General features: G+C 28.5%; 3 protein-coding genes and 1 long non-coding RNA gene across 4 annotated transcripts; 3 read left to right on the top strand and 1 right to left on the bottom strand.

The window, feature by feature from the left end:
• Positions 1-274: 274 nt before the first annotated feature.
• On the top strand, positions 275-3,887 carry LOC105828664 (enolase). Its single transcript, XM_012667127.3, has 7 exons — positions 275-411; positions 1,100-1,211; positions 1,301-1,474; positions 1,588-1,745; positions 2,093-2,393; positions 2,487-2,773; positions 2,890-3,887. The coding sequence occupies exons 2-7, from the start codon at positions 1,149-1,151 to the stop codon at positions 3,209-3,211; spliced, it is 1,305 nt and encodes a 434-aa protein (XP_012522581.2). The 5' UTR covers positions 275-411; positions 1,100-1,148; the 3' UTR covers positions 3,212-3,887.
• A 407-nt stretch (positions 3,888-4,294) lies between these two features.
• LOC105828662 lies at positions 4,295-5,474 on the top strand. The gene has a single exon (XM_036283034.1). The coding sequence runs from the start codon at positions 4,989-4,991 to the stop codon at positions 5,472-5,474; it is 486 nt and encodes a 161-aa protein (XP_036138927.1). The 5' UTR covers positions 4,295-4,988.
• Positions 5,475-7,251: 1,777 nt separating this feature from the next.
• On the bottom strand, positions 7,252-21,559 carry LOC105828665 (facilitated trehalose transporter Tret1-2 homolog). The gene is made up of 11 exons (XM_012667128.3): positions 19,507-21,559; positions 17,424-17,663; positions 17,178-17,334; positions 15,569-15,704; positions 10,573-10,781; positions 9,550-9,819; positions 8,598-8,820; positions 8,283-8,479; positions 8,023-8,202; positions 7,619-7,753; positions 7,252-7,541 (listed from the first exon to the last, which is right to left on the bottom strand). Exons 2-11 carry the CDS (start codon positions 17,444-17,446, stop codon positions 7,440-7,442), a joined length of 1,632 nt encoding a protein of 543 aa, XP_012522582.1. The 5' UTR covers positions 17,447-17,663; positions 19,507-21,559; the 3' UTR covers positions 7,252-7,439.
• LOC118644459 lies at positions 15,736-16,877 on the top strand. The gene is made up of 2 exons (XR_004962235.1): positions 15,736-16,513; positions 16,620-16,877. It is a non-coding gene; the product is annotated as an uncharacterized LOC118644459 (long non-coding RNA).
• Positions 21,560-26,169: the final 4,610 nt, after the last annotated feature.

Below are 26,169 nucleotides of genomic sequence, written 5' to 3'. Positions count from 1 at the left end.
TGTTCCTTGCTATATCTGTACAGAATCAGTATTGCACATTTGAATAAAACATTTAAAATATGAATGCATATAATTGTAAAATTTACTGGTATAGCATAAAACAGAACCAAATAAACGTGGACATAGCATAGAAGAGATCCAAAAAGTCATGCACATTACCTACGGGATTAATAGATATTTGACTACATAATTCAACATGCACATTTTGTGCATATAGAGGCGCTGATGAAAACGCCTAAAACGACGCGATGACCGCTCACAGGTTCCTCTCTGCTTCTAACCTAATTCATCTCTCGTATACCTTGCAATCGATAACTCTCGACTTGCATCATGATCGAGGAGGTCGTCAGTTAGGTCAAGCCTCATTCCTCGTCAAACGTTTCGTGTGGATTGTCACGCGTTTCACGTTAGGTGAGCATATTCGGAGCATTTGTTTGGCCTAACTGTAGGGAAAATCGCGGTTTTCCCTCGCGAATCGCGTTACCGTAAAATTCGTCTGAACACGTATCTTTTATGTAATCGATTACTTTGAGGAAATGTTGGTGTTGCGCGCCGGTTGCATCGTCTCGTATCGGAACTTTGTTAACACAAGGTCGTTAACAGTCGTGATTACGATAAGAGTAAAATCTTTTAACGAGTAACACTATTTTCAACATAAAATAAATATTTCCCGCTAAACATAATTTTTCTTAAATATTGAGCGGATTATGTGATGACCTTGACAAGGTCGACTTGCGGCTCGACATCTATTCTTATGCATTGACACTTAATGTTTGCACTGTCAGTTCAGCGTTAATTTTCAAATAATCGGAAAATACTATTTTATATCATTATTTTCTAAGTTGTACTTGATAATTTATTGTCATTTCTTGTGCAGCAAATGGTATACTATGTTGCAATATTCTGAACTGAAACAGTCTCTTTTTTAATTAAACATTATTAATTGTGTAATCACTAATTATATATACATTACACCCATATATACTCAAAGATCTTAACGTGAGAAATAAAAGTGGTTTCTTATAAACGCCAGGAAATTTTTATTCCTAAAAAGTCAACACGATTTGCTCATAATTTTTTTTGTCCCGTTTTATTGCAGTCTTCTAATCTCACCAAGGTGCTTTACGTCGATAAGCGATTGTGTCAAAATGCCCATAAAAAGCATCAAGGCTCGTCAAATCTACGACTCCCGTGGAAACCCTACAGTAGAGGTAAAAATTGACTAAATTTTTTTTAAAAAACATCTCTGATCTTATTGAATATTCATCTACTTATATATATATTATTTGCTCTCTTCTAGGTTGATCTTGTCACCGATCTTGGACTTTTCCGTGCAGCAGTACCATCTGGCGCATCTACAGGCGTACATGAAGCCTTGGAACTGAGGGATAATGATAAAACTAAATATCATGGAAAATCAGTTTTTAAAGCTATAGAAAATGTAAACTCTATTATTGCTCCTGAATTGTTAAAGGTATTATTTTCTCTATACAATATATTAATATAGAATATTTATTATATAACATTTGACATTAACATTTGTTGACAATTACATTTATTGACGAATAAACTTTTTTTGTCTTTAAGGCCAATATAGAAGTTACACAGCAAACAGAAATCGACAATTTCATGCTAAAACTGGATGGCACACCGAATAAATCTAAACTTGGAGCAAATGCAATTTTGGGTGTCTCCTTAGCAGTTTGCAAGGCTGGTGCACAGAAAAAAGGCTTACCTTTATACAAGTAAATAAATCCGATACAAATCAATCATTTACACAGAGAGGCATTTATTTTAGATTAATTATAAAGAAATTATCGAACACAATAAACTTACTTTTTTAGCGGAATTTATTTTTTGTTATTTTTTAAATTATATTTTCTAAAATTTTATGTATAATCTTAAATAATCTCAAACAATAAGTATTTTTTAAGTAATAAAATTTTATAAATCTAGTGTATACTTTCTTCAAAAAAAAATTCTAGGAAACATAATTTTATGTTTGATGATGAAACTGTCTTCTCTTAATACATATTCTTTCTTGTAAAATAAAAAGTGTAAAGTATATAAATTTTTGTCGCTCGTATTACAGATATATTGCTGAATTGGCCGGCAATAATGACATTGTCCTACCAGTACCAGCGTTTAACGTTATTAATGGTGGTTCTCATGCTGGCAACAAACTGGCTATGCAAGAGTTCATGATTCTGCCTACTGGCGCATCTAACTTCACAGAAGCAATGAAAATGGGTAGTGAAGTCTATCATCACTTAAAGGCGGGTATCAAGAAGAAGTTCGGTCTTGATGCCACGGCGGTTGGTGACGAGGGTGGTTTTGCGCCAAACATTTTAGAAAACAAGGAAGCTCTTAACTTGATTATAAATGCTATTAAGGTAAATTGAAAAATTTATAATTCAAATGCATTTCTTATTTTACGATAATTTAGCTAGCAGTTAACTTGCAATAATTTTGTTCTGAATTTATAGACCGCTGGTTACGAAGGAAAGATCAAGATCGGCATGGACGTTGCCGCCTCGGAATTCCACAAAAATGGAAAATACGATTTGGACTTTAAGAATGAGAACTCTGATCCAAGCACGTATCTGGAGCCTGAAGCGTTAAAGAACTTGTACTTGGAATTTGTCAAAGATTTCCCGATCGTATCAATTGAAGATCCCTTCGATCAGGACGGCTGGGACTCTTGGACGTCCTTGACTGCAGCCACCCCTATTCAAATCGTCGGTGACGATCTTACCGTCACGAATCCCAAGAGGTAACGCATGAAATAAAAATATTACGTATCGTTATCATTTTAAATTAAAATTTACTTACATCAAAAAATTATACCAAACTTTACTGTAAATCTTATGGTATGCTGTGATTTTACAGAATTAAAACAGCTATTGAGAAGAAAGCTTGTAACTGTTTGTTGTTAAAAGTCAATCAAATCGGTAGTGTAACCGAATCCATCAACGCTCATAAGCTCGCCAAGAGTAACGGTTGGGGTACCATGGTCTCTCATCGTTCTGGGGAGACAGAGGATACGTTTATTGCCGACTTGGTCGTTGGTCTGTCAACTGGCCAAATTAAGACAGGCGCACCCTGTCGTTCAGAACGTTTGGCCAAGTATAATCAAATCTTACGTATCGAGGAGGAGCTTGGTGCAGCCGCGAAATATGCCGGAGAGAAGTTCCGCAACCCTCACGCTTAAAAATAAAATGATAACTATCAAAAAGCCCATTTTATTGTGAGAGTTAAGCAGACTCAATCGTTCATTGATATGATCATTCTAGGCGCAGTATAGTTTAAAAACGTTATTCTTAGCCTAGATGAACAATATTTATGAATTGTTAAACAATATTTACGATCATAAACAATGTTTGATATATATTATGCACAATGATGAAGATTATGCCAAATATGATGTAGATGTCATTTTAAGAACTATGAAGAAAAGACTGTAGAGTTTTAAAAAAGATATAAAGTTCACAACAGTATAGTTTTCCGCGTTTTATTAATTTGTCATGCCATTAACAATTTTCATTTTTTATTATGAAATATAATTATAAAAAATTAATAATCTCTATATATTTACAAATCTATAAATAATATATATTGGAAAAAATATATTGAAGAAGTAGATAATTAAAAATTATATTAATACATATAGAAAATGTTGTATAGTAATTATGTGTCTATATGTAAAATATATGAAGAGGAAAAAAGTCAAAAAGATAATAAGGTTTTAATCCAGTGTTAAAGTGTGTTCAGATCGTATCACATATGAGATTATAGATAATAAATTATAATAAGCTTTATCCCCGAATATCATATCTGTAAAATTAAATCTGAACAAGATTTTTAAATAAAATTTAATTCGATAAAAATGGGTAAACTTACATAAAAATCATTTATTATCCTTTAGAATTACAGAAACGTTTTATTTTTTTTTTACATTTTACACATTAAAAAAAACTATACATACATATTATAATTTAATATTGCGTGTAATCAAAATAAAATTGTAATCTAAATGGAATATAAAGTTATAAAATACAGTAAAAAACTGAATTGTATGAACGAAAATTTAACACTATATAACACTAACAATATATAATGGAAAATAAAGTCTTCAATTGTTTATAACTCTATTAATTCATTACAAAAGTGTAGATTTGTTTTTTAGCTATTAATTTGTAATTTTCAATATTTTTTTGTTTTAACAAAAGATATTTAAAAATATTAAAATTCCTTAGGAGCCAATAAGATGCGATAGCAATTCTTTAATTATTCCAAAACTCACATTGTATAAGTTTTATTAATATAATGGCAGTCGCGTCATCGATCTTTCATAAAATTAATTTCACAAAAATTGTTATAAGATTTGTATGGTTTATTTCTACTTAATTCTACACTAACTGACAATTTAAATAAGCATTCACAAACAAAAAAAACAAATAAAACTAGATTTGTAAGTAAATATTTGTCTTGAACATATTATTATCTTCATCTGTCAACCGTTCAGTAGCACCAAACTCTCGACAGTATAAGCATTATTAGAGAAAATAATAGTTAAAATTGACGATTGCATTATCCAACAAGATTTCTTCAAAATTATTTCAATAAGAAGTACATTCTATTTTTATTTTATCAAGAAAGCAACAACATAAGGTATCTTTTTTAAAAGTATTAAAACGCATTTTAGTATCTCTTGACCGAAGCCGAACATTAATAAATCTGATGTTAAATATTACATTAATTTATAACTTTTTATTTAAGTTGTACAAATTTATAGAAAATAATTGTGATTTTTAACTCTTTCTCAGGTTATAATTCCAAATATCAGAAAATTGAATAAAATAAATTACACGTAAATTTAAATATTTTTTTAATGTAAATTTAAGAAAGTACTCATAAAAGTGCTACGACGTAGATTGAGTTTCTTGACAATTATAATAATATTTTATGTAACAACATTAATTGGAAAAATGATTGAGTTCAAAATATCCGCACCAAATAGATTGAGTTTATTCGGTGAATACGCAGTGAAGTATGGTAAAAGAGGTTTAATGGCCAGCATGGATATACGTACAACGCTGACATTCAAGGAACTCTCGAATTCGCATTCCAGCAGTATGCTTCAAATTGAACTCCCTTCATTTTTCTCATTCTTTCAAATATCTTTACATGAATTTCAAAAGTTATATGACAATTGTACCGAGAATATTGAACTTTTGCGTGAAAAAGTACTACAATATACCAACGACTATGTATTCCCAGCCCATAAAACAATTGTACAAATACTTTATTATTTGCTTGTCTATATTACCTACGAAGAGCAGATCGAAATGAAACCTTTTACTATGCATTTATCTACGAAATTAACGATGGCTAAGAATTTGATTATCTGTCCAGCATCATTTACAGTATGCATTGTATATCGGAATTTGTGCTTATTGCTTTATAATTTATAATTGTTCTAACTTTATAATTGTGTTATTATTGCATATGAAGCTTGTTTTCATGTCAGAAACGAAATTAGTCTAAAATCGTTAAAAATTTATTAGGTGTCATTCATAATCTCTTTTATTAGATGTGAATGAAGAAACTATTAGCAAATTATATATTTTATAAAAAAAGTATCTGGAATTTTTTATTTAAAAGTTCCGTGGTAAAGGTATCGAAATAATTTTGTGTGTCGGCAGTACATATATTATACCTAATTGCCACGCACAGTTTAAACGCGATTTGTCAATTAATTTTGTTTACAGCAGCTGTTTATGTTAGTCGAATTTAAGACCGTTTTGCGATTTTTATAATGGATAAATTTGCTGAGTAAAAAATTTGTCTTAAATTTTACGTTAGCAACAAAATTTTTGTGCCGAATCGTTGAAAATACTACAAATGACAAATGCAAACAAATTAACAATTTCCGGAATGGCGAAAACAAACCCATTGTTTATGTTATTTGTTTGTTTACCATAAATTGTTATTTTAACACAAATAAATGTAAAATACTAATTTAACATAAAATTATTCTAATAACATAATTACATTATTAATTTAGTGTTAAATTAACACTTGAACATGTTACAAATTTAACATAAAAAAACTTAACAAAAACCAATTTTAACATAAAACATGTTTTTTACTGTGTGTATAGTGATGTTCTATATACAAGTAAATATAATATTGCTATTAGTACCTATAATGTTACTATTTACTTTTAAAGAGTGAATAATATACGTCGAATTTTTTTAAACGATCGTTGTTACGAGAAAACAACTCTGAAGTGAGAAATGTGAATCATAATGAGCATAAATACCGACACATTAATTTTCAGTTTAAAATTACAAATCTTGATTAGCATGGCTGTAAATGACTAAACTTAAATAGTGTATTAAACTTAATACTTTACTATATTAAAAATAAAGGATGTTTTCATATATACTATAAATGTGTAAAAAAATAGAGAGGGGATATGTGTTTTAATTTTTCTTATTTTTAGTAATAATGTAATATTCTTTAATTTTTTTTTTAATTGATTAAAACTTTGATCACGTTCTGTAAAAATAAATAAATTAAAAAATGTTTTATCTAGTTTTTTTAAATGTTTTGAGTGTTTTTTACCCATTCATCCCTCCCCCCTCCTCACACACACACACACACAATTTTATTATTTTGTTTTTTTATGTAAGTAAGATGCCTTTCGGTAATGCGTAAAATAAAAAAAATTTTAATTAAATTAAAATAAACTTTTTTAATAAAAAATTTATTGTATGATATAAACTTCTTGTATTATTTTCATATTAATATTAATATTTTATTATAAAAGAATATAAGATCAAAATTTTTAATATTTATTGTAAGAAACGGAAACGTAATACACAAATTCAAATTTTATTTTAGTATATATTTGTAGCTTTAAATCATTGATATCAAATTATGTAATATAATATTAAATTTGTTTTAAAATTAATTATAATACACAATAAAAAATATAGCATTTTATTTTAAAAAATAAAAAATAAACGTTTGAATCTTTCCAATGCTTTTATCCATAAAATCAAAGTTGTATCTAGATTTGAATAATTTTTTAATGTGTTATTTTATTATATATATATATACATTTAATTTATAAAATAATTAACAATAATTACATAAAATTAATAAAAAATCTTTTTATTAAAAATGTAATTTATTCAAATAAAATTTAAATAAAATCTTTCAACTTACAAATATACAATATACTTATTATTCTTTAGTTTTTATTTATCTAATTATATATATTTCCGCATATCAATGCAATATTGAGGTATCTTATTTTTATTCTTATAGACATAGAGGTATCTTAAAATAGTACAAAAATATTCAATTATGTCTATTATAGAAAAATAATATCGCAGTCGTATAAAATTCTAATCATATATTATTCTTATTTACTCAGGTAGAGGAACTAAACTAACAGATTCAGCTTTTGCAGATAAGCGTGTGTCTTTTCTCTTCGCTTGTGTTCTATTTATCCACAAGAAGTTACTTTGCTGTAAAAACACAATTATACATTTATTATACTGTCGCCACTAATAAACTGTTCCATTTCTTATATAAATTTTCTTACTTGAAAGTATTCTTCAATCTCTTGAAGCGAACAATTCTTCGTTTCTGGCAGAGCAAGATAAATGAAAATTGCCTCCAAAAGAGAAGCGATGCCGAAGATAATAAAGACTCCCGTAGTACCAACTATACTATTTACCTTTAACATATTTATATATCTATTACTTCACTTTATTTATTACTATTATTAATATTACATCTATGACTTGTTATATCGATAAAATAAAAAAATATATAAAATATTTTAAATTATACATATATTTATAGATTTGCAAGCATATTGTCTTTATAAAAAAACAAAAGAATAAAGAATATAAAATAAAAACTTAAATGTTTATCTTCCACACACACACACACAGAAGGAGCACTGTGCAATTGACTTCTAAGTTTTATAATACGAAGTTTTACCCATGGAAAACATTTAATCAGGAAGAACAGAAACAGATTGAAGGCAAAAAAGATGAATCCGCCGCCAATGCCACGAGCTCTCAGCGGCATCAGTTCACCGGCCATCAGTCCAGGAAGCGTTAAAAGGCCCAAGGTATTTGCACCAACGTAAAACAGCAAACATACGGTCAGCACGTAGACCTGAAATTATTTGTCAACTTTTTTAACAAATAATTAACAATTGAACAAATTTAAAACAAGATATATGTCAGGATACTCACATCTAAGGAAGATCCCTCCTTTCTAACAATCAAATATCCCGCGAGGATCAACGAAGCCAAGCATGTGCCGAGCGCCGAAACAATGCCTAAGGGTCGTCTGCCCATTTTAAGTAACAAAACACAAGAAAGAATGCTGAAGATAAATCTGATAGCTGCCGTCACTACAGCCGCTAAATAATTATCCACGTTACTGTCGCCTACGAGCAAGGTAAAAATTCCTGTACTTTTTCTGCTGTCTCATCTACCTTTAAGATTTCCCTCATAAAATTGCAAATTAAAGTTTCGCCGAAAAATAAAGTTGAAATTCTTTCTTACCTATATCTTTGATCATATCAACGGCATAGAAGATGACAATGTACGTCCCGCTGGCTAATTGAAACGCGTTGAACACATTGATAATAATTAATGGTTTCAGGACGCCCGGATCGCGAATTGTAGACATCGCCGAGGAGATCTTCTTCATAAACGTGGTATTTACAGTCTTTTTAGCGAGATCGACCTTTATATTTGTCTCCAGCAATTCTACCTCCTTAAGCATCTAATTAATTAAAACAATTTTAATTAGAACGATTTTAATCATTTGTAATATTGTTATGGCAGTTTCATAGTTAAAAGAATACATAATAGGAAATTGACAGAAAAAATTAAAATAAAGCAGCTTTTTTTCTTATCAAATATTTCACGAGAACAAAAAAATTTATAGGTCATTATCCCTTAAGTTTCCTTAAATTTTGGACAGATTTTTTATTTTTAGAACTTTAACATCTCAAATCACACTTTTACGATATAAATTAATAAATAATTAATTTTGCAAAATCAGAGTCCAAAGATAAAAATGCGCTTCTGATTCCTTCAATGAATAATAATTATTATATATATTCATAAGATTTCATGTAACTTTAACGCGTCATAAATCATTATGTCCATTTTATTACCTATAAATTTTAATTTATTTACAGTAGAACTACGTCCATGCAGTTAAAAGCTTCATGTTTAGATCTCCTCATTAAAAAAGACTTTTGCCTCGAAGTTAACAGTACTGCACATCTTTTTATCGTACCTATTGTAAACAAATGCAAAAGAATGGTTTAAAGGAAGAACCGAAATGTTCAATATGCTATAATTTAAATATTTAACGATTGGTATTATTTTATTTTGGCGCACTAGGTATTTAACTCATATTTGCCGCTTTATTTTAATTTTAATTTTTATAGTTTAGCTAAGCAAAAACTTTTTGTATTGCTGAAAAAGGTTTATGACTCTTTACTTGCTCGATATCGCCACCCCTGAGCCACAAAAGAGCTTTCTTGGCTTCTTCAATTTTCTTCCGTTTAATGAGCCAGGCGGGACTTTCGGGTATCAAACAAAGGGCGACAAAGGCCGCGACAGGCAGAATGATAGCATAGAAGGCTACGACGTCCCAATTAAAAGAAGCGCCAAGAGCATAAACCAGCAAGATTCCGGCGCAGTACGAAGCGAACGATCCAACTACCAGGAAGCCTCGAAGAGCTGGATAAGCCGTTTCTCCTACCAGTACCTAAATTTACAGATCATACAATATACAATTTGAAATAATCTTTCAATATTAATAACATTTTAATGAGCAACACATAAGCGAGTAATGTGATTTGTTATTTAAAAATTAAAAAATTCTGTTGTAATTTCATAATTAATATTTAAATAAAATAGAATAAAAAATAAAAATTTCTGGTTAAAGAATTTCTAATTGATTTTATAAAAGTATTAAGATATAAAGTATTAAGATATTAAGATTAAATCTCTTTTTTTAAATTAGATGTAATAAAATTAATAATCTAATAAATGAAATGCGTTTATTTATATAACAGAAAACGGCAAATATTGTTTTTAATAATACTGAGAATTTTGACTACTGTACTAATAACAGAAAACAGAAAAATAAGTAAAAAACCGATAAATAAAATAAATAGTAAAAGTCAGCACCAAATATTCGTTTATGCTTGAAGAGAATTTAATTCAATTACAAAAAAGATAATTGCATTATCGTTATTGGGCATTAAAAATTTATCACGTGTAATTAATATTCCAATGCAGAAAGCATATAATGGCGATGCATAAATTAAATTAAAGCGTATGTAAATTGAATTAACAAAATTCAATGTAATTTTTTGCATAAAAATATGCAATGTTGATTTATCTCCAACTTCGAAAATTTTTGTATCACAATAATGATCATAATTATCGTAATAATTGTCATAATAAATTTTGTATTATTCAAATGTCAGTCATGAAATTTAAATGGAATTTGTACCTGAGCGGGTACTGCCATGAATCCTACGGACACACCGCAAATGACTCTTCCTACTAAAATAGGAGTGACGGTCCTTGACAAACCGATGATTAACCATCCTATACATAAAGGAATTACCGACATTTGAAGGCAGCCACGTCGACCGATTGCATCGAGGAGCGGTCCTGATAATAAAGAGCCGACAGGAGTTGCCAGACTGTGTACTGCAGCTACAGAACAAATAATAATTCGTTGTTTTAATAATTGCGATCTACATGTTATATACAAAATTAATATACAAAATCAACCCAGATTTTATATTAAAATTCTTATTTTCAGAATATCTTTATTTTTAAAATATTTGCAAATTTTCGAAATAAATATTAAAATAAAAATTGAATAAATATTGAGATTATATAACATTAAACAGACATAACATCCTTACATAAAATATGTTATACAGTTTCATGAAAGAATAAATACTTTTTTTATTCAATAATAATTTCAATGAGTTGAGAAGAAAAATCGATAGAAAATAACAATATTTTTAAACCAAGAATTGTTTAATACTTATATTCAATTATTAGTAAAATAATTATATTTGTTTTTCAAATAACCATTATATAATATTGAATACAAGAATATAATATTAAAAGATTGCCAAAATTCTGACATAGGTCTCTTAAAGTACCATCTCTTTATATCTCAAAAACTTAATATATTACACTGTATTAATAAAAGCATAATTTATTTAAATTATTTTAATATTTAGATTATTTTTAATTAAATAAAAAAACGATAGTTTGCATTATATATGCATTTTTATTACACCAATTGATTTATCTTATTCTATGTATAAAAGTATTACAGTTATTAAAAATAAACTTCACGCAAGATATTTTACCATATATGTTATGTCAAGATATGTTAATTTTTAAATTCTATTACTTCTTATAATAATCTTTCATGTAGAACTAATAACACTCTTCCTGATTGTATTGTATACAATTTCACCATTTTGTGTAATTGTGTACAATACCACCAGTTACACTCTATATATAAAACAATAATTGTGTTAAATAGAATATATTAGTTTTAATTGTTACTAATTGTTTTTCTATGTAAAAAAAAATACAAATATTCTACTCATGTTTTTCCTTCATCTACCTCAATAATTCTGACTTTTCTGAGTTGTAGATAGAGTTTGGAAGAAAACCTTAACGCACTTTTCTCGTCCGGATTAGGATTTGTGTGCCATAAAAGGTTAATGAAATTGGAGTCTTGGGTTTCTAAGCGCAACATAAATATAAATTTATACACTAATGAAAGTATTAAACGGTGCATAATTGCGCGCCGATTGAAAAATTCTAACAAGTTTTGTAAAAAGGTCACTGTACATCAGAACGTAACAGAGCAATTAACGATCTATTTACGATCGCATGTGTGTCTACACTATTATTGGATTAAGCGTAGGACGTTCTAACTAAATGTTAAAAGTTTAACTCGCAATAACACGATTATAATCGCGTATTATCACCGCGTACATAATTATCAATACATTACAAAAAGCTTGCGCAGGAAACAATGTATTGAAAATTTATATTGATGTCGGGAAGAAGCTGTTAAGTCGGATTACTCTTGCTATTCCATGACTTAAAGGGATAAGATTATAAGTATATTCCTGCACTTAAAATGCGACGATCATCAGCGTAGATTCAAGGCTCCACCTTTCTACCGGAAATGAGAAAAGTTAGCCCATATCGTTAAAATTTACATTTTATAATTAGAAGCATACCGTAACACGGAAAGTCTCCAAAGATGATAACTATTTTAACTTGCACTCTAGAAAAACTTGGAATAACGCGATTGCTCTTGGTATCGAGCCTCTATTATTGGTATTTGATGTCAATGAAATTGTTATTGCAGAATGTTTGCAACCAACTAATTAATGTAAATTGCAATTCCACTTCTTGTCCAAAGCTATTGACACTCCGTTCATTTCCCAGGGAATGCAATCAGTATCGCACAGTGTTCCGTTGTATGTCGATTTTGTCTTTTTACCGTGTTACTTCCGCTTTAATAAAATTAAAGAGATTCATTACACATTCCTCTTTGTCGGAGATGAACGATTTTACAGTTATCCAAGTTTAATCAGACGCAGGACAACTGCGACATTAGCGACTCGAGGAAAAAGTTGTTGCATACATGTATAAAAGTACAAAAGTAATTAATTTACTATACAAAATCCGTTTTATTATTAATTTAATATAGTAAAATATAAAAATTTAAATTTTGTTTTATGATTTAATTTTATTACGCATATAATATTTTTCTTTTTAAATATAAAATAACATCTAAAATAGACTTACTGCAAATTACAGATTTAGATTATTCTTTAATATAACATAAAACTTTATTATAATGTATTTCTTTCATACGCGTTATATATTTAATTTCCGATTCGATAAAATCAATTTTTAAAAGGAAATGCTGTTTTAGACTTATTCTAAAGCTAAAACCTATATTTCTTTAATACATCCTAGACTTTAAAAAGAAATGCTATTTTGTGACACACCTGAGATTGATACATTAAAAAGACATATACATCTAGATGGATAACACTTTGCGAATTTTTGATGAAAAACAGAAAGAGATAGAGAAAACGATGAAGTTCTGAATGAAAGTATCCCTGAGGAAAAGAAATATCAAAAAATATATGCATATGAACTGCATATCAATATAAGACATAAATTTAAGACTAATGTTATGTAGTTAAAATATAAAAAGTAAATTCACAATAGTTGTAATCCACACATAAATAAGTTTAAAATACAACTTTTTAATATTATAATAATATAATAAATTATTACATTAAAACAAGTAAAAATAAATAAATATACGTATAAAAATAATACAAAAAATTGGTCAATAATCAAAAAATCTGTTTAAATATTTTTTATAAATTATACGCTAATTACTACGCAGCAGTTTTCCATTACTTTTTCGTTACTATCTCGAGTCCTATAATGGTTATTTTATGTAAAATTTTGTCATATAATTTAATTAATATTTTAATAAATATTACCTTATATAATTTAATTAATGTTATCTTATCGAGCTTCATTAAATAGCAAACACTTCCGATAATTTCAGTAGATAGATTATTAAAAGTTATGTTTAATTAATCTTTATTATCTTCGTTAGATTTATAGTCTAATTTACGAACAAAATTTTTCTTGTATAGCTTTTTAAAATAGAAGACATTTTTTATTGCTTTATTGCTACCCATGAAATCGATGCGATAAAGCGATATCGCGAATTTTCATGTGACTTCGTATACATAAATGCATAGCTTTATAGTAGGAGGCGTACATCCACCATTTGCAAACTGTAAAATGTATAATGTGCTGAGCATCGCAAATTTTATGGCGTGATAAAATATATTTCCACGCTATATGTATAAGTAATGATATTACGTACATTACGTGCTGAGACACTTTGTATTGTTCTTTTTGCCTTGTATGTTGTATGTTTAGAACGGTAAATGTATTTTGCACAGCTTATACGCGATGTGCACGTGAGATAAGTAAAAATACACGAAAAAATTATTAAAATTCATGTTCTGGCTTTTATTTCAATTTCAAATTATAAAAATCAAATTACCAGACTAATTTAAACGGCACTTATAGAAGATTATATGTTTTCCATGTGATTATTTAGTTATGATCTTGAGAATTATTAAGATATAAATGTAGGAATCAAAGTTGTTCGACACCAAATTAAATTTTATCGAATTTCATTTTTTGTTCGAATTCAAATCGAATCAATAATTATCTTACTGACAAAATCTAATATCCCAATTGACAGTATGATAGAAAATTTGATCATAATAGAGCAGATTTCTATCCACTATAATTTTTGAATTAGTTTTTGCTGTTACGATTTACCAGCTATAATATAACAGAAAAGTAACAAAAATATAACACACTTTGCCATTATGATATCATAATGCAAAACCTGTTTTCTGATTTCTAACACTATTAGGGAAATAGTAGATTATGTGCTCGGCTATTGTTTACATTTCTATCAATATAATATGCAACACACATTTGCAATACATGCTAATAATAGATTTAGCTATCTGAATAACAACATAATTATTATTAAGTTAAATATATATATATAATAAAAAGGTTTTTATGCAAAACAAATTATTGAATATCTAATATAAAATCATTTTAAATATGATTTTATAAGATTATTAATATATGTGATTTATATTCAAATTTCTTAAAGTCGAAATTTACGAATGGATTTATAAATCTGTACAGAGATTCGAATTTGAATCAAATCAAATCTTAGCTGACTCAATTCAATTTGTACTTATATTCGAATATCATTTCTGTTATCAAGGCTCCCACACGTGCTATCCTTCCTGCACGAACTTGGCCTTGACACTTATTGGTAAAGAGACAGGCTCAATTATCCAATGAGACAGTATGTAGGTCAGTAACGCCATGCAGTGATCAGTTAGACGATCGCTTCATTTGCGCGAGGGTCGTGATAGTGCAACCTTGAACCTGCTTGTTGGTTCTTGAACTCGCAAGGTCTCTGCGAGAGAATCTCACTAATCTCACGCAAAAAATTGCAAGTATACAAAGATTGTGTTTTCTGATTTAATGTAAAACATTGTCTATCATTTCACTTATTTCAGAAACAAAATAGAAATTCATAAAAATTTATTTCCCACACTGAAAAAAAAATTTGGTTGAATTAACTGGAATATGAACTAACGGTTTGGATTCTAGTTAAACCTACCAAATTTCCAATTAATTTAACAAAAATTCTTGTTGAATTAATTGGAAATCTGGTAAGATCGACTAGAAATCTGAACCGTTAATTTAATTCCAGTTAATTCAACAAGACTCTTTTTTTCAGTGTTTTGCAAAAGTGTTTAAAAAATTTCTTGTCTTCTATCTTTTTATTAAAAATAAAAATGTTAAACGTGCGTTCTTACCTATCCAGGATCCAGTTTCGCGATCTATATGCAAAGTACTGTTTTCTTCTGATAGCTGCGGTAACATAACGGCGCTATAACCAATCGGCATGCCGCCTCCGGTCGCAACCAATAATACTGCACCTGTTACCAAGAACTGCAAACAATTGAATCGTTAATTATTTAATTGTGTTCGCCACAATTGTTATAACGTTATTATTTTGTATATTTAAATCTTTCATTCAACATAGTAAATTAATGAAGTACACGGCTACAATGCACCGATTGATATTTCAAAGTTTATTGTCCGTATTAAATGTATCTGTAAATCGAGATAACTGAAAAGGAAAAAATGTCAATCACTAAGTGATTGATACCTTTAAGTTTGGACATAATCTTTTAGTAAGTTTCACTGCGCTGAAAGATTAACGTTCGAAAGGTACATGTGCTCTTTGGTTCTTTCGCAGTTCTACTCAGTTCTTTCGCAAAAGAACCAAAGTCGTGGGAAAGAACTTTGGAACAGTTCCCGAACAGACATATAGTCATGTACAAGACCAAGCCCAAACTAATCGGAAAGAGGATAAGAAACCTGCGGTTGACAATTCGCCAAGATTTACTAGCCGCTTCGCTGCTCTCTTTCTATGAAACTTAAATCGCTATTATATCGCGTGGAATTTGTCTTGCTGCTGCAGGTTCATAGATACTGACGTAGGTTGCTGGAGGATATTTATGCGCCTTGCGACATTCAAGGTAAAATACACTTCAGAATTCTCGCTGCTCGAGATATACAGATATGTAACTTGTGAATAGCAATAAATAATACGTCGCAGACAAAGAAAGGTAGGCTGGTATACGAGCCAAGTCTTCATCGAGAGAATTAAGCGCAATTTTATTTGTTCCAGTGTAACGTAATTTGTATATTACGGAGACACTGAAGAGATGAAGAAACATTATGTATATTTTATGGTAAACGCTCTTGTTTACTTAAAATCACAAATTTTATGTTTCGCTGAAAGAATGTAAGTATAATTCCGTATTTAGCAGTTTTTTTAAATAAAAACATTTATTGCAGATGAAACATTACGGTCATATTTTTTCTCGAAAAATGATAAAACGAGTAATAAGAAGAAAACACGAGTGATGAAAAAGGATGGGTGTGTGTGTGTACTGTGTTTGGTACCTTTCTATCTATTTTTAACAGAAAAATGTTCTGGCAGTAATCCAGAATATCTACGTTGATCTCGCATAGTTGAGCAGTGCATCTCTGCCATGCATTGGAAATTTTCTTTTGTGCAAAAGTCATCAGTTTACATGTGAATGAAAAAATAAATAATTTTATACGCATAATGGTTTTTGATAGAGTAAAAAATTCTCAAACTTTACAAAGTTCATTGCAACACATGCGTTATGATTTAATTAATAAGATATTAATAAAAACGTTTAAAAAATTATTTCAAATATAGAGTTTTTGTGATTTATCTATTGCTCAATCGCATTATGCACAAATGCAACTTTTATAGAGTTATAAGTGCGTATAATGCGATTGTTCAATCAATGAATCAAAAAATTCGTCTTATAAATGGTTTTATACAAATGTATTTAAAACAATAAATTATATTATATATCTCACCTGTGCGAGCACTCCTTTTGAATTCGATGAATTTTGTACAGTTTCTTCCTTCTTATTTAAAATGTTCTTTTCTTTCTTCACATTGTTATTATTGTTATTCTCCATGTCCGATGGATTCTCGATTAAATTGTAACTCATCATGGCACGCCCTTCCTCACTATAACACAACGATTTGAGAATGTAAAATTATATTTTCTAATTTGTTTTAATAGAACAATTTTTATTTTATTTTAAAGTATTTGTTACCTATACGTCAAATCAACAGCCATATTAATTCGACTGAGTTGCGATAACTGAAATCCTCACAAATCTCCGGGTAATATCCTCGTTACGCGAGATTGGCGTCTCGATCACTACATTTATCACCAACAAGCTCTGGTCACGTTTGGCACCGCAACCCTACTGCAGTTTCCGCTCCGCATTATGCAGTCCAAGAAACTCTTAAAACTTTAATTCTGTCCTCTCTCGGGAAGCGTAAGAAATCTTCTAAGCATATAAATAAAGTTTTCATGAGATTATTGCATATGCAAACTTGTTTCGAAATAAATAGCGATAATTTTCTAATGTAACGTAAAAAAAACTTGATATAGATATCTCATAATTATGTATGAAGCAGCGTTTTAATTTAAAGTAAAAAGATATACAAAAAAGTATACACAAAAGAAATGTTAACCCCAGACAACACATAATGTCCAAAATCGGGACATAATACGTCCAAAAAACATGTTAAAAACATTATTGCAATTTGTTGCAATTATTTATCAAAATTGTATTAATTATCAAATACATCAAAAGGAAAATTAATGCAAAATGTATTTTTAATAATATATTCTTCATGCAACGATGTATTCTTAACATTGTTGTCGTAATTATTAAGATATATAACATTACTTATATAAATTACAATAAAAATATTTAATAAAAATAGCAGAGATAAAACTTTGTTATTCATTTAAGTTCAGAGCTTATTTGTTTGTCTCCATCATACAGTTGATTTACATGTCAAACTTGACATTTTTTTTATACATATATAAAGTCTGTCACGTCTTTTAACGATAATTATGGTTGTTCATATTTTCAACTTTCTTTTTCCAACTTTCCAAGAAAGCGAAAAGAAAAAAGGAAAAACGTCAGGTAACAACTCTTGTTGTTGTCTTTCAAAGAATTCTCTCTAATTGTATGAATTGTATTATATAATTATAATTATAATGAAAAAAAGTACACTATTGTATCCAAAAAAGTATACTGTTTAACATGTCTTCAACAATCTTTTGCATATTCATATCAGAATTTTTTAATATTTAATATTCCAATATCTTTTTAACATTCATATCTTTTAACATTTAAAGTAAGGTTAAACTATTAGTGTATAATATTTGCAACTGAGCACGTTACTTGCTTACAATTACTACAAATGTTGAAAGTTATTCAATACCAATTACATGTTTTGTTTTTTTAACACGTTATGTCTCACACAAATTAATAAATTGACTGCAGAGGAAAAATACTATAGAAACTGATTGCTGCAATTAATTTTACAGAAAAAATTACTTAAAAATGTATAACTTCTTAAATAAGTCTCTGTATATATAAAAAAATAATTTGTTTATAACAATTGTTTTTGCAAAATTAATTGTATGTACTTTTTATAATTAAATTTTTATGTTTAAATTAAAATTTTTTTTCCAGTTCTATTTCCTAACGTTATTTTTTAATTAGCTGACATTTTTAATTTAATTCATGGGACTTAATAACGTGAAATAAATTAGTATTATTTAAATTTCATATGTTAATAAACAAGAGATTAAATTTGTAAGATTTATGAATTTCTATATTTCCTTGCAAACTTGATTTACTGTACTGAGAAAAAGATTGTTAATTTGATTTTCAAACTTTCAAATTTCTTCAGTTCAAGTATTTATTTATTCAACATAAATACTATAAAATATTTAAACATTAATTCAAATATTTATATACATTTAATTAAAACAGATAAATACTTGAACTAGAAAAATTTAATCAATGTACACTCTCAGTACATACATTTAAAAACAATAAAAATACATCTTCAAAAATATATTGTTTTCTTTTAATTAAACATAATTTTATTTATTTTTTTTTATATTATATAAAGAAAAAAAAGAAACACTAAATTAAAACGAATAGAAGAGAATTTCTTTTACTGCATTTGTTCAACACGATCACATAAATATCATCCTTGAAGCTCTATGTGAAGTGGAATGCATTCCAGAAACTAAAAACAAAATACTACGAAACGAATGACAATATCAGAGAAAATAGAAAAAGGAAAAAAAAGAAGAAAACTTACGATCTGACACAACTCTCTCTTGGCCCGGCAATGAATGCCACGTGGTGCTGCGACTTCACGCGTGGGTCGTGGACTCATTCATCTCCCCGGAGAACATTGCACTCTCGTCTACGGATCGTAATTCACGGCGTAAAGCACTCCCGTAGAAACTTTGCCTTATCCCGTCCGTCAGTTTCTCGCTGCTTCGGAAACACCCGGGCAGAAACGAGGTGAGATCCTCATTCGGCAATCTCGGCAATAGCTTCTATCGCTTCGCGTGTAACGAGCGAAGACACGAATGATACAAAGGAGGGATAAACGACAATTAATTCCCCCACGATGTCACAATGACTAAGTCGAATTAACGAAGCAAAACTGTCTATCATGAGGTGGCGTATCTAGCTATCGATTATATCATAAGGTAGACCATGCGCGCGCTATCTGACTTCCAACTACAAGGCTAATAGCGTCGGATCGTGTGTTTCCAGAGGTAATATAGCCTTTTGAATAATCGATCAAGTTGAAGGCAACGTCGGCAATTGTCATCAGATCTATACGAGCGCATCGCTTAATATGTCACATATACACCAAGACTAAACTTCAATCGAAGAAGAAAAGACGTCGATTTCTCTTTCACGTGAACGTCACGGTGCCTAATTTACATACTGCAGATTATAAATCTGCAGATTATAATACAGAGCATTTCGTTGTTTTTATGCGAATAGGTGTTCACAATTCTTGATAAAAAACGAAATTTCGATTCTAGGTTCGCAAAATGAGCAGGTTCTTCCGACAATCTGGCGATGAAAATACTATCGAAACCGAATGTATCTAGCAATCTTTTCATAAAAGTAAGCTCCTTCGACCTTCGTTTTGACGCTTATCGTTCTTTCCGGATTCTACGAATACTTTCATAATATTCAAATCCGCATTATCGTATTGATAATCAATATTACACATTGTAACAGCTACTTTGTGACCAGATCGCGAGATATATCGACTAGCATCGACTCGACCTCGATTCCAATGCGGTTATCTCACGCACTTTAGGGATTCTCGTTAAACGTCGTAGCTATCTCTCTCTAATGTCCGGGTCTAAGTAGCAATTACCCAGCTATCTGGGAAGTGATAAATACAGAGAACTGATAATTTCGATGCTCAACAACACGCACTGTCGACAAACAAATGTACACACAAGATAGTAATATTATAGATCGGACTGACACACACACACGAATAAATGTTGTATCCAACTCGCCTTACGAGTTACATTGACTACACTGAATCAAACATCTGTTGAAGCTCGCTCTTATAGGCCGCTCACTTTAGGCCCCGTTTTTCGACGACGACCACTGGTGTCCATAGTCCGTCATGGGAGCCTTGGCTTGCTGACCTCTGCGAGAAAACGTCCGGGGACTCTCTTTTCTCAATGGAGGTAATAGGTGGAAGCCGGTTCGAGCGGAAGCGCTTCAAATGGATCACGATGCGTGTATAAAAATAACAGATACTTCGGTATAATTTTATTACGTCCAAGAAAAGCGAGAGAATTTAAACAATCGAGCTGCTGTCGATGTTATTCTAACTGAAGAACTTTAATTTGAAACGAGGAAGAGATGGTTCAAATACTTCCAGGCGTTCTTAAAATTTGAATATTTCTAAATCACAGTTTTTAATCGTTTTTCCAATCTTAAATACAATTTTAATTTTTTTAGTGGGTTATAAAAATGATCACATCTCTCATGTGTTATAATAACGAAAAAGATACAATGAAAGTTACTTATGCTTATCAGTGCCATTTCATTCATGTGTTACTTCATTGGCCGCACGATTAGCTTTACATATCGATCGAACTTTACACATATTATCGCATTGGCATTTAAATTAAAACTATTATAATTTTAAAATATTTTATATTGCTTATCTATAAATGTTTGATTCGTGACCTTACTTTTATTATTTATGTTAAATGGCGACCTTATCACACAAAGCATTAGCTTGAAAGCATGAACGTAGTATTATAAACTTAATTTTTTCAGAATGTCGTTTTTATTTGTTAGTAAAAGTTTACGCAAAATAAATATTTATTTAAAAATTACAAATTACAATATAATTGCAAAACAAAATATTTTATAATATAATACCGTTATGATAATAAGTTAAATATTGGACAATTAAATATTAATTTATTTTTAACTATGTAAAAAAATATTTGAAAATTTATAAAATATTTTTAATAAATGTAGCAAAAAGTATTTATTAATTATACAATGCCAAAAAATAAAAAAACTAAAATTTTACTATTATTGAAAGAAAATTGATAGAGATAATACACGTAGAATTGCTTTAAAAAATATGTTTCTTTCTATTTAAAAATTTAAGAAAGATAGAGATTATATATTCCAATAAAACAATGATTTTAACATTGAAGATTGTAAGACATTTTTAAAAGAAAGCAACATCTTTTTGCTGCCGTAGTCATAATAAAATTCAAATATTAATCCCATAGAGTACTTATGCAAGAATTTAAACAAATCTGCAAAATTGATATAATAAAATTTTATAACTGCGTTAAAAGAAAACTGACATAAAATATCTTTGACTACGTTAAAATTTTTAATTTATAGCTTGTCTTGTCATCTATTACAAATATAAAAGAAAAAAGTTATTAACTTCATATTTAAACTTTTAAATTAAATTATTTATGAATATAAATTAGCTTTAACTTAATTTCCAGTAAATGTAAATTATAAGTAATTTATTGCTATTAAGTATAATGATAAAATTACTGATGCTATTAAAAGTTTAATAAACCGATTTATAATTGTGAAAGCACTGTACTTGCATCTATTAAATTTATATATCTCTTTAGTAAACTTCATGACGTCGACTAATACCGACATGAGCATTATGACATACTTTACACAATGCTGGAGTACTACTTATTCCGTACATCGATAGTTACCGGTTCGAGAAGTTGTTGCGCACATATTTTGATATGAAAAGTGTACACAACAAATTTATGGAACCGACAACTATTGGTAACCGTGTATAAAATAATATACCTAAACTTATATATTCACATAAATTATAGGATTTTTATTTAAAAAAAACTTGTAATTTTTGTAATCAACTTTGTCAGATTTTACATAAATCTTGTAAATAATACCAATTCCATAAAAATTTTTTTTTGCTAAATAATATTTTAAATATCTTTATTTAAAAAATATTTTTTAATATCTTTAAAATATTTAGTTCAATATAGGAAACAAAATTTCTTTTACATAATTCATTGAATTAATTCTTGCACGTTACTCTTTTATCATGTATGTCATAGATCTCATTATATCATTCTCTTATTATATTTTAAAATTATTATATCATTTATTAATTACATTATCTCTGGAACACTTATACTAACGCAATAGATTACTTATCAGATTTTCTTTACTTCCACGATACATATCTAGCGCATAATTTGCATTAAAAAAAAAAATGTTTTATATTTATAAAAATTACATTATAAAATAATTATATTTAAAAGCTCTATTTTCATAATTCGTCTGTTTTACCGACATTTTGTTTAACCATTTAGTTTTGAAATAAATTTACAGAATTTAAAATTCTTTTACACGTTTAAAGTACGTACACATAAATCTAAGAACGATTAGATCAAGAATGCAAAAAAAAATTTTAAAGTTTATTTGTTCATAAAAATATTTGCTGTAAAATATAAGTTATGTAGCTTATACGTACAAATGAATGATACACCGCAGTTTGGAATAAATTGAGGAATAAGACTATATTCGTCAAATTACGATTACAAGCCGTAAAAAAGAGTTATTTATTGGACCAAATTTTGTTCATCTAAGCGCTTTTATTACAAATTTTTCAGTAAAAGCGCTTAAATAAACAAAATTTGATCCAATAAATAACTTTTTTACGGCTTGTAATCGTAATTTGACGAATATAGTCTTATTCCTCAATCTATAATCAATATTTTTAATTAAAACTTAACAGTTATATTTATTAAAGTGTTGTTCTGTGGTGTACCGTTCATTTGTCGGTATAAGTTACATAACTTGTATTTTGAAACAAATATTTTTATGAACAAGAATAAATGAATAACTCTACATTATCGACCTGGATCAAATTTGACGGGCTGTTTAGCATCCTCTTAATGATAATTAATTAATGGTTTATTTATATTTATAGTTTTAACAATTAAAATTTTTACAATAAACTATTATATAATAATTGCAAATATTAATAAAAATTCAATATCAAAATATAATTAATAAAAATAGAATAAACATTCCTGTATAATAAATGTAACGATAATAAATATAACTATTTTTTTACATTTACTTGTTATTTAAAACCATTTTGCATACGATACAAAACGCGAGTCATAGGCCACAAACGCAAATGTAACAAGCAAAGCATCAATATTTAATGTCTCTGATAGGCTGTGCTATCTGCATTTGCGATCTGCGTTTTAAATCTTATGCAAAATGGTTCTTATGTAATAATAATAATTAATAGCTATAATTTGCATGATTAAAAAGCATAATATATAGTTGGCATCAAAAAATGGCTGTAAATAACAGTTAAATTATGATTATTGCAACAATTTTTTTTTTCAGTAAAATTTTTTTTAGTTTTAAAAATACACGCTATTTTCGAGTTATACAAAGTTAAACAATGACATAGGATTCGTTAATATATAGCTACCTAAGCGTGCTGGTAAAAGTCACTTTCAATCATCTTTATATAACAAAAAATTCCTTGATATATTGATTGCCATTCTAATGTTAATCAATAATTTGTGACATGTATAAATTATTATCGCGACAAAAAGAAGAGATTACGTATAAACCCAAAAATCTTACCTTTATTAAACAAATCTATATACCTCTACCTTTCTTCACCATTATGCTACAATTATTTTAAGTTTAATCAAATTTATTTTATATAAATGTATAATTTTGTAATAAAATATTGTGATTTGTTTTAATAAAACCATGTTTTTTTACAATTATTTTTGTGGTGGCCGTATTACCATCACTGTTTCTTTTCAACCCATTATGCACTACATTTTTATAAATAATATGTAATGTAAATATTTCATAACTTTGAATCTAAAATCTAATGAACAACACTTTAATAAATATAACTGTTAAGTTTTAATTAAAAATATTGATTATTAACGAAGTCATTGTAAATAATATAATAAAATATAAATAGAAAGCCATATCACCTTTTCCTCTATAATCTATAAAATATTCAAAACATTTTTCAAAAATTTTTTATAAAAATCTGATACAGTATTTTTTTAATAAAACAAATTAAATTACCTTAGTTAGCTCTGGTGTTTTAACATAATATAATTTTCAAGAATACATGTTATATCTTATGCACAATATAATCTATTACGTAAGTCTTTCGTATTCTAAAAATAAGTTTAATAAGAGAAATGTGTTCCATAACTTATTAAAGTTGAAGCTATTCTTCTATTCTAAAACATTCGATTTAAATCAAATTTTTAAAATAGATTTTCTTAAGATAAAAAAGAAAACTCTTCGACTCAAAAAATAAAAATGTAGAACACGTAAAGTGTGAGATGGATCCAGGGGGAGGGGAGATACAGTCTCTGTTCCCCTACTATTGACGTATAAAAAATTATAATATATCTCCATGGCACCTAACAATCTATATATAAACAGCGTAGACTGTCTTATTTATTTGTAAGATTAAATAATGCAGCATACTCACGTTACTACATTTTAACAGATATCCTAATGTGACTAGTCTCCAACTTTAATAATTTATATATCTCTTTGCAGGACATAACAGCACTTTTCATTGCCAGATTTCTTCGTTTTGTACAAAAGTGTGTCGATATTCTATATTTTAATCAAAATTTACAAGATAAACTACAAACTAAATATTTGCCAAAATTTTTCTCACATACGTAAAAAAGTCTCTTAATTTCTGAATCGCCAAAGAAAATCCATCTCGCATACAGTAGGCTCTCGATAAGTTGAAAGTAGGAGAGGAAAATTTTCAGAAATGACATCTTACCGCAAGCTCCCACTTCTCCCAGCAGTCACGCGCAGCAAGGCAATTAATGAGTTACACTGGGCCGCAAGCGGCGCAGGCCCAGGCGGCACTTAGCGACGTAGTGGGGGAGCATGAAAAAAATCGCGTTTGTGTGGTAAAAGTACATATGAAGGGGACGGCAGCTTATCACACGGCAACTTATCGAGAGTCTACTGTATTTCTTTTTACCGATAAGAGATCTACTTTCTAAAAATCAAACTAAGCATATTTTTCAAAAAAATTTTGCTTAAATTACTTTATAAGTTCAAAGTTGTCGCAAGAAAGTTATATTTATGAAAATTATATTAATACTCGTATCTGGAAATTTTTCTGGGAACTTTAAGTTATAACTAAACCGTTTTCATAACATTTAAAGTTACATAATAAATTGTTAATTAGCTATGTTTAAGCAAATGCAAATTTATATCTTATATATTCTTTGTACATAGATCTAAAGTAAAGATAATACTCATTGCAGCAGTTTTTTATCCGATTATAGATATGCAAAAGCTGTTACTAGATTCATTAATTTGTATAGCGCCATTTTGTATTGTTTTTATAAAACATAAAATGTATAAAAGAGAT

The sequence above is a fragment of the Monomorium pharaonis genome, chromosome 2 (genome assembly GCF_013373865.1).
Source record: "Monomorium pharaonis isolate MP-MQ-018 chromosome 2, ASM1337386v2, whole genome shotgun sequence".
NCBI classification, from domain to species: domain Eukaryota; kingdom Metazoa; phylum Arthropoda; class Insecta; order Hymenoptera; family Formicidae; genus Monomorium; species Monomorium pharaonis.
This window is presented reverse-complemented; position numbering and strand designations above follow the sequence as displayed.